The sequence below is a fragment of the Carassius auratus genome, chromosome 5 (assembly GCF_003368295.1).
Source record: "Carassius auratus strain Wakin chromosome 5, ASM336829v1, whole genome shotgun sequence".
Taxonomy (NCBI): domain Eukaryota; kingdom Metazoa; phylum Chordata; class Actinopteri; order Cypriniformes; family Cyprinidae; genus Carassius; species Carassius auratus.
Genome location: NC_039247.1, coordinates 9,639,363 through 9,649,606, shown reverse-complemented (window position 1 = coordinate 9,649,606; position 10,244 = coordinate 9,639,363). Strand labels below are relative to the sequence as shown.

The 10,244-nt window shown below is 37.3% G+C and overlaps 1 protein-coding gene across 10 annotated transcripts in view; it reads left to right on the top strand.

The window, feature by feature from the left end:
* Positions 1–346: 346 nt before the first annotated feature.
* LOC113074180 (probable voltage-dependent N-type calcium channel subunit alpha-1B) overlaps positions 347–10,244 on the top strand; it is an 88,530-nt gene continuing 78,632 nt past the window's right edge. For all 10 annotated transcript variants that reach the window (XM_026246996.1, XM_026246986.1, XM_026246978.1 and 7 more), the window contains exons 1-3: positions 347–1,616; positions 3,352–3,457; positions 4,229–4,368. In XM_026246996.1, coding sequence (XP_026102781.1) covers positions 1,354–1,616; positions 3,352–3,457; positions 4,229–4,368 — 509 coding nt within the window. In that variant the 5' untranslated portion in view covers positions 347–1,353. The remainder of the gene's footprint in view (positions 1,617–3,351; positions 3,458–4,228; positions 4,369–10,244) is intronic.

The following is a 10,244-nucleotide window of genomic DNA, read 5'->3' as shown; positions in this document are numbered from 1 at the left end:
TATTTGTTGGTATCTCATGCTGGACCACTTGTCAACACCCCCCAATTTCACTAAAACACACTATTGATTTTTTTCATTCACTGTGACACACACACACGCATATATGTCTTCAAATCCGTCTATGTGCTTTAAAAACCTAAATTTCAAGTTGCTGTAAGGATACAAAGTTGATTGATCAAGGATGTAAGAGGTTACCCAATTTATGATATAAAGCAAAACTCAAAAGTATCTTCAGGTTGACTAATGTAAAACATCGACCTTAATTTAGTCAAATCGAAAGCTCCATTTAAAAAACCCATTAGAAATTCCCGCGGTATCCCATGTTTCAAAAAACGTTTCTCTTCGATTTTATTCCTGGTTTTAGTAGGCTACTACGTGCACAGCTCTATTGAAAAGTTAATGTAAATGTGAAAGAGACCAAACCCCATCCGAAAGGCGTCAGACAGCCAGGAGACAATGTTCAGATTTACCCCACCCGCCGCCTCCACCCTTTTCTAAATCAACGATCTGTTTACAGTTATGGGAAGTTCAGACGCACCAATCCCTAACATACTGTGCCGGATTCTTGTTAACGTGCTTTAAAGTTACCGTCCAAATGGTTTGAGTAACGTTTAATTGACTGCCGGGGTCTGGAAGGGTACATGCTGTATCCCCCTCTTGCCCCCCAGTAGCGGTACAGGTGGAGCCTCTGACAGGCTCCTTCACAGTCACGTGATCCGGTTCAGAAGCAGCAGCGGCTGCAGAAATTGGTTAAAATTTCATTGCCAGGCTACGGTCTAGTGGAAAAAGGGTGTCAGTGTCGTTTGCGCCTTTTCATTTCATCCCATCTATATAAACGCGAGGGCGACGGACCGCGCGTGCTATCATGTGTTAAAGCGAAGAGTGCAGGCAAGATCGGAGGAAAACATCGAAGCATCTGCAACAGCATCTGCGCGATCAGATCTTACAGGATCTTACCATCTGTGGGCTTGACTACATTCAATTGCACCACAGTTTGTAAAGGGACCATTGCTGGCTGGATTTATTTCAAGACATGGTTGATTATCTAAATCCTTCGAGTGAGGCGTGAAAATGATCCTGATTGGATTTGGACGGTCGCTTTTTGGTGGATTGTGTAACGTGGAGGTATAAACTTTAACTGACTTTGGGTTCAAAACAGAGATGTGTTTAGATGGAATACTTTAAGGAACTCCCCGTGTGTGTGTGTGGTGGCTGAACAAGCTCTCGTGGATGCCAGACCTGTACAGATGAGAGGAACTCGTGGCTGGGACTACATCGCGCGGTGATGCTTCTTCTTTACTCTCTGTCTGATGTGAATTTGGATTTCTATAATCAACTCTGCGCGTTTCTAGAATGGCTCGGTTTGAAGACGATCTCCCGACCCGGTATGGAGGCGGTGGCTCTCCAGCGGGTCCATGCAGAGGGGTCAGCCGGCAACCGGGCCCCCCGGCCGGACAGAGGATGTATAAGCAAACAATGGCCCAAAGAGCCCGGACAATGGCCATATACAACCCGATACCGGTCAAACAGAACTGTCTCTCAGTCAACAGATCCCTTTTCATCTTCAGCGAAGATAATATCATTCGAAAATATGCAAAGAAAATAACAGAGTGGCCATATCCTTTTACATAAATCACAGGCACTTCTTAGAGGAAAATAATATCTATGACAAACAGACCAATACTTCTGGTTCACCCTTAAACACTAGTTAAAGTTCCCAAAAGTTTTGGCAGAAATAGAGTTGTAGTTTTATTCAACACATAAGCAGTTATGTTAATATCGTTTCGGTTACAATCAATCTTATTGGATTTAAATGACACGCAACATGAAGAGTGTTGTCTCACTAATGGAGCAAACATTATTATAAAAGGGATCAGTCGCTTTTCTTTCACAAAATGGCTCTGGAAAGGGGCACCGATTAGCTTTAAGCATACTTGTGACTGGCATGTAATTCGTAATAGTTTGCATGCGATATATAGGATAATGCACACCTCGTGACGTAAAATGCCATTTAAAGGTTTTATGGTTTTCGTCTCTTACACATCCAGTCGTTGCGCTATTGATTATTTTCTGTAAGGAAGCGAGCCCCTCTGTCGCTCATGGCAACCAAAACAGCTCATGCATTAGGCTGCCTAAATTGCTGTGCGGTCTCTGGGGACTCGCCCCTGGGAATACCAGTCATAAAGTTATTGAGATATACCTGCCTTATAATACGTTATAATATAGCTTTCGCAGCTTGTATTTTATAATGTAGTCAAAAAGCAATGAAGTTGAGCCCGCTCTCCAAGGTGCTGAAATACCTTCGCAGTTAAATCTCGTCCAGGGAAATGCGGAAGTGATGGAGGCCAATTGAGCTTCTAAATGTAAAATGCCCAGTTTTACCACAAGTGAATAAACATTTGAATAACATTTCGATTTTGGATTCTTATCATTTAATGAACAAACAAGACATTTTGACGTCTTGTTTATCTGGCGAAAATGTGCTGCAATTTGCAGAAAATAATTGCATAATTTTATTATATTTTTTAAATGAGAAGGCAAACACTGACTGACCAATAATAATAATAATAATAAATAACCTGCCAGCCTTACCTGTGAAATCAATTAGATGGAGCTGAAAATCTTTCTGAACTATAATGGTCGGTAAAACACATTTTGTGAGAAATGGAAATTGTACCCAAACATCCAGTTCAAGACCTCTGAACATGCTGAAGCTGAATGAAATAATCCAAAATACTTCCTCGATGCATAAACCATTCTTTGAATTTGTTTTGCCTTTTTTGTCCCAGTTCTCAAGAACTGGTTTAATTTTAAGCACTTAGGGAGTGTAAGTAATGAAATTCCCCATTTATTGATGTTGTACAGTACTTATGTTCAGACTTCAATGAGTCTACAAGCCTGATGCAAATGTGTTTAGAGAAGTGCCCCTGAAAATAATTATCCTCCTCCCCACTAACCAGCAGCTCTTTGAGGAATGACGCCGTTCACACAGCTCTTGACTGAGCCAAAAGGTGCCTGAGATGAAGTGAGAGAGTTTAATAATTGATTCTCATGAAAAACGTACAGTGGAATAATAATATGGTGCATTTAAAATATTTGTCCAATAAAATCTAGTTGCCTTATTATAAGAATTACTGATAAAATCTGTCTCTCTTCATCTCAGGTACCATATGACTCAGGCAAGAGCTGTGTGAACTGCGTCACAGATACACCTTCAAGGATATATTAGTCTAAATGTCAGTCATTTATTCTTTATGCTGTTCTTCATTGATTTCTAGCTTACAGACTCACTTGATGATCATGTTATTGCTGTGACTTAATTTCAACTATTTGTATCCTTAACACCATCACTCCATTTGAGTACATGATTCTCGCCACCATTATAGCAAACTGCATTGTACTGGGCTTAGAGCAGCATTTACCAGCTTTAGACAAGACACCCATGTCAAAACGACTGGTAAGTTGGACTTTCCCACCCTAAACAGCAATTTAAAACATAAACATAAATTCTCATCTGAGTATCCATATTCTTAATGTGCTAGTCTCTTTGTAGTCACTTTTTTTTTTCACCAAAGTCTTTTTAAATAGCAGTTATTTCTGTAGGTCACCAGATTGTGCAGCCCACATTTGCATTATTCATTTAGCAAACACTTGGATCCTTTGTGAGCTGCTGTCAGTCATTCAACAGCCCTCCTAAATTGATCCACAGATATTTGATGATGCTTGACATTTGATTGACATATCAGCGTCTATAATAAAAGAGGATAATACTTAAAATGGACTGTCTTCTAGGACTTTTAGCATTCTGTGTTATTCTGTATCACATAAGAGATTTTTTAAACAAAAATGAGTGCTTACATACACTATAATATAAAAAAAAATCTATTGCTTTCTATTTGATACATTTTTGTCTCAACATCTTCCATAGTAAGGTTGACTATGTGATTCGCTTATGTACTGGTATTAGAGGTATTTGCTTTTAAATATAAGGGCTGTTTTTATAGCACAAGGCTCCCCATTTTCCACCTTTAATTTGCTTTATTTTACTGTATTGCATTGCTGTAGTGTTCTATCGAAGAACAACAGTTTAATGAAAGTTGCATAATATTCAGTGCGGTTGCCACTGAGAGATTTCTGATTCTCTTTATATTTAGTTTTCATTGTAAACTTGCGTCTTGGGTCTTATCTTGCATGAATATCTACTCATATCTTTCCTCACTCATAACAGGATGACACTGAACCCTACTTCATCGGAATATTTTGCTTCGAGGCCGGGATCAAGATCATCGCTCAAGGCTTTGCTTTTCATAAAGACTCCTACCTCCGCAATGGGTGGAATGTAATGGATTTTGTTGTTGTGTTGACGGGGTAAGTTCAAATATTCTTCAGATTGTTACTCACTGAATAGTTACTGTTAGTTTTTAATGTCAATTTGGAACTTTAAACCAAAGGAAAGTGCTATATAGAAAAGATATGTACATGATCTGTCACAAGAACAAAAAAAAGTTTTGTCATTTTAATGCTATGGTTGACAAAAACCTCAGTGGAACCGAGTTGAGAAGCAAATTGGTTTGCTTGACCCTGGCACAGGCAGTGCATTGCGAAGGTCCTGTACATAGATAAATGATGTTTGTAAAACTTGCCTGCAGTCGGGCCAGGGTTCTGGATCTGGGGGATATGGCTTGCGCCCCAGTAGTACAACTGTCTGGTACTTTGGAGGTGTAATGGGGTGGAGAGGAAGCTACTTCATCTCAAGAAAGGCATACAGAGGGGACACACTGATCCTTATCTAAAGCATTATAATCTGGTGTGGATGATTGTTGCTGTCAGCATTGTTTGCTGACAATTGCCGAAAATTGTTTCACTCTATTACTTTTGGTTGTTTTGAAGTGTTTCTGAAAAGGAGGTGCTTAGATGGTGGTTATTGCTTTGCAATTATTTTAGTTGCATTGCATTGGCATTTCCAATATTTGTGAGTGAAAAAAGTCATATTATCACAAGGTATTTTCTTATTCATGGTCATGCAGTGCTATTTTTACTAAGTATCGATTCAATTCTTGGTTAGCACACTAAAAGGTATTGGTGTAGAAACTATTTTCCATCAGTAGTTGCTAGTACATTCCACAAACAGTTACCAAGAAATGTCAAATAACACAATGAATTAAAAGAAAACTTCTTCTTTTTATTTACAAATAATTGTCTTATAGTGTAGCACGGTTATTGTAGTTAACTGAAACGAATACTGAAACATTTTAGTTACTTAGAAACGTTTTTGTTTCAGGTAGTTGCAAAGGTAACATTTCTCATTTTCATGTAGTTTAACTTGATGTTAAAATAATTCAATAATAATAAAAAATTAAATTAAAATGAATCATCAAATGTAAACCAAAATTTAAATGTATATGGAAAGTATAAAATAACCTAATTCAAAATACACTCTTAAAAAATCTGTAAAAATAGGGCTCAATGGACTGTGTTCTTATGAAGCAATTTTCTGAATATTTTGCAGGTGTTGTACCTTTTAATCCGAAATTTTTACTGCATTGGCTTGTGCTTTAGGGTTAACGGAAATGCCTGTAAAATCAATGCATAATCCTATCAGGAAATTATCAATACTTTTTATTTTTTATTTTTGACAGTGGATTGATGAAAGCTGTAATATTATCTCAGTGGAGGATCACCAGCAGACTTATGTGATATTGAAAGATATTGCGTTTGTGTCATTTAAAATGGACAGCAAGTGTGACAAAATGACTGGCTCTTCTGGTTGAGGTGCCCCAGGGACTGTGCCGTGACGGGATGGTGTTACAGTGGAGCCGGTCCCTGTGTGGTTACTGGCTCCACTAGGGAGTGTTCTGCCTTTCTTTGCCTAATGGCCGGGAGATTTATTTTGTCCATCCACAGAGGCTTACGTCAGCCCATCACCTCACTGCAATAAACAGATTTAGTGGAAGCAGTTCTGTTCCTGCTGCGGAAAAGGCTGTGCAGAAAGCAGGAGGATAAAGAGCAGTGTATTTGCCTCTAGACATGTGAGGCAACCAGCTGAGTTTATTTATAACAGACATAAAGAAGTCACATTATAAAAGTTTCTCTCTTAAATTAGACATTTATATCTCTTTATATTTGTGTGAGAATATAATTTTTGCTTTTAATTCATAAAGATTATATGTTAAATAATATAAAAAAAACTGTAATATGAAGATTTTGTCTTTTGTGTTTTTTTTAGTGGTTTTATTTAGTCTTTTATTCTATTTGGTGTTTTATTTTTATTTATACTTTTATTTAAATTTTTTTTAATAACATTTTATATTTAGAATTTTTTTAAATCTTAGATTCATCGGAATGAGATGACACTTGGTGACTTTTGTCACATTAGCAATATGAACACACACAAAAATCATGGACATGATTCAGATATGTAAAGGGTCCAAAAAAACTAAAACTTATATTTGACCTCTTCATGGTCAAAAATGACTGAATGGGAAATACGAAGAAAAAAAAATGGAAAAATCAGTTAATCTTTTGGTGGTACAAACTACAAATCAGGCACTGGTCGGAAAAAATGTCAGGAGTGCAAAATAGACGCACACATATACAGTGGGGATCGAAAGTTTGGGCACCCCTTGCAGAATCTGTGAAAATTTGAGTAATTTTCAAAAAATAAGAGAGATCATACTAAATGCATGTTATATTTTATTTAGTACTGTCCTGAGTAAGATTTTGTACATAAAAGATATTAACATTTAGTCCACAAGACAAAATAAATGCTGAAATTATTAAAATAACCCCACTCAAAAGTTTGGGAACCCTTGGTTCTTAATACTGTGTTCTGTTACCTGATGATCCTTGACTGTCTTTCTGTTTTGTGATGGTTGTGCAGGAGTCCCTTGTTTGTTCTGAACAGTTAAACTTAACAGCGTTCTTCAGAAAAATCTTTAAGGTCCTGCAGATTCTTCAGTTTTCCAGCATCTTTGCATATTTGAACCCTTTCCAGCAGTGACTTTATGATTTTGAGATGCATCTTATCACACTGAGGACATTTGAGGGACTCAAACACAACCATTTAAAAAGATTCAATCATTCACTGATGCTCCAGAAGGAAACAAGATGCATTAAGAGCTGGGGGGTGTGACCAGAGAGATTTAATGTTTACTCTGTCTGTCTATTTCCTAAGTATGTTATGGTGAAAGTCCGTTGATTTTGCAGTTTCTGTCACCTTCATTGCAGGCAGGTCCATCTCTCAGATCATAATATCCCTGACAGGAGACAGATATGCTTCCTTAAAGGGGAGCAGGATATGATATGATAATAATCATAATCGGAGCATACACTAAAAGCGTCCGAACACAAGTAGTTCAGTATGATATCACTACTTATTGATCCATGTTTCAACCCCAGACTGCTGTTTGCTTATCAAGTATGGAAAAGCATTTGAATACTTCTGAATGATGTAAAGGAGGTCTGTTACTGCAATATTTGTGTATTATGTGTTTTTCTTAGTGGATACTAGTTTTGTCATTTATATGTTTTTTTTTTCTAATTTCATGTTTATGTTTACATCTTTTCTGTTATTGCATTAAGTTTTATTTCACACAAAATAACAGTTTCTTCTTCACTTTTTATTTTATGAAAATAATGAAAGTTGCATATGAATAAAATAAGCATTGTTCCCCTCCTCTAACCAGTCTCACAGCTCTAATGTGCCTCCAATAAGATCTCTGGACTTGCTAATAAGAGAACATATCTGACTCTGTGGGTTTACATCTCGATCAATACTGTATTGAACCAAACAGTAAGGGAATGGTTTTGCTACAGCACTCTCTTCTTTATGGCTGTGTGTTGGAGCACTGCACTCCTTCTCTCCCATTCTCCTCGCTCCAACCAGTTTTAGCGGGTGAGGGGTGTGGGGATGGCCAGGGATCATACTGTGATGAACCGAATGACCGCTGGGGCTCGCAGCTCAGATCAGTCGCTCTTAATGAGCTGCCTGGGTTCCCTTGAGGACGATTATGTTCTCAGGCTTGTGTTCCTCTGGGCCCCCATAGAAAAGGGTCCTGAGGAGGGCTTTGGATCTTATGTTGAGGAAATGTGTTGTGTCATCACAGCAAAACTGTGATGAGCTTTTGTTAGTTGGCGTTATGGGGTTTGAGGCTTGATAGCTGAGAATTTTTATTGATACAAATTTAGCCTGAGATGCGATGCATCCAAGAGATCCTATATATATATATATATATATACACAAATGTAAAATATAATACATAATCACATTTAGTTTTTAATTATTTAAATATCTTGAAATTAAATCTTTTTTTAAATTTGAGTTGTTTAACATCTTTGTTTGAATGAAATTTAGAAATGTTTTTGTCTAAAAGTTTGAAAGACCATGATTTAGAAAAGGATTCTCGAACTCCGTTGATAAATTCCAGTGGAATGTTAACAAAGAATGCAAATGTTTTTACAGTTGGCAGCTTGACGGAAGTTTACTCAATTTTTTGGGACGGATGTGAGCATAGGTTTGTTGTTGTTGTCAACCCTTGATTAAGATTCGCCTTCTTTTCATGAAATATATGTGCTTACATTATATTTCACTCCTCCATCTTTTGAGGGCTGTGTAGGTGGTATAGAATATCCCACTTCTTCTAGCACAACATCAAGAAACAAACTGAAATTTTTAACTAGACAACTTTATGTGGTGAAGACGTTGGATATATATATTGATCCTATTCAATGCATTGAGTAACAGCCTACACTGTGTCTATTCCACTTTACTGCTGAAGAAATAGATTTTGCAGTAGGTGCTCCTCTTAAAGCAACATCCTGATTTCCTCTCTCTCGATTCTCTGAGAGTAGATTGGGTTTCCCTAACCTGTCAATACTAGTGTGTTCCTGTGGGTGACTAAAGAAATTTGCTTGAATGGAGATAGTATTTTAGACATTCTGTGTGTTGCAATCCTCCCTTGGTGCTGACCTAAACGTGCCGATGTCATTAATTGATGAAGACAGTTTGAAATGCTTGTCAGGATTTAAAAATGAGGCGATGAGCACATTTCTTATTTGATCTCTGAGTAGATTTTCTCTGCTGAATGCACCATTTCCTGTTGTGATCTCTGTGATGGCATAGAGTGTGTTCTGTCTCCTTCGTCTTTTATCACATAGACCAGGTCACAAAGACCAGAAGTGTGTGATCGAACAATCATGAATTTTGCATGGAAGTGCAAAAAAGAATCAACTCTCCCACTGTTGCTACTTTTCCTTCATCTCTGATGTTCAAACTAAGTATCAGGGTTGACATTGATTTGTAGTAGTTTATTCCGAGGCTTATGCTTCTGATTCTTATTTTAATAGTTGTAATTAATTGTAATAAATATTTAATATAGTAAATTACATTTCTATATCAATTAATTAATTAAAATTAGAATTGATTAGAAAAACTAGAATAGATTTTGGCCAATACCAATAACCATTCATTATTTCTGCTTCTGGACCAATAATGAATGTGATCAAATCTACTGAAATTATAATTCTGTTTTGTTTTGCCTGCTTCTAATGTTGTCCTATTCAGGGATGTGTCTCCCTAAATCAACGATGATGTTGGGAATCACAATCCGGACCGATATGGTAATACAAAAAGTGCTAATATTGACCAATTTACCATGAATCCCTAGTTCAAGACTACAGGTACCACACACATTCAGGCCTGGCTTTTTAAAGGGATAGTTCACCAAAAAATTTCAATTATGTCATCATTTACTCACCCTCATGTTGTCCCGAAGCTGCATGACATTCATTCTTCTATGGAACAAAAAATAAGATATTTTGAAGAATGTTGAAGAACTTTGGAGTTCATTGACATACACTGTATAGACGAAACAACAACACTGAAAGTCAGTCATACAGTTTGGAATAAAATGAGGATAAATAAATTACAGAATTTTCAATTTTGGGTAAACTATCCCTTTAGGTGCTTCCAAGTAGAGACGGCAGTTTCAGTTTATGTGCATTCAGTCCTTTGTGAATTGAAATATCAATAAACACGTCTTTACCCAGTGATTCAGCAGCTGAAATGCAGTGTTTGTTTGGAGGGGGTTTGCTGAGCTTTTGCCTGAGAATGGTTTTAGAGGCTTTTAGACATGCTGCAGCTGCAGCTGCCTCCTGTTGAGTCATATCACTGAGACACAGCGGGGGGCTTCGGTCTGACAAGTGTCAGTGTGTTATGAGTGAGAGCAGGGTGTTAGGTTTGAAGG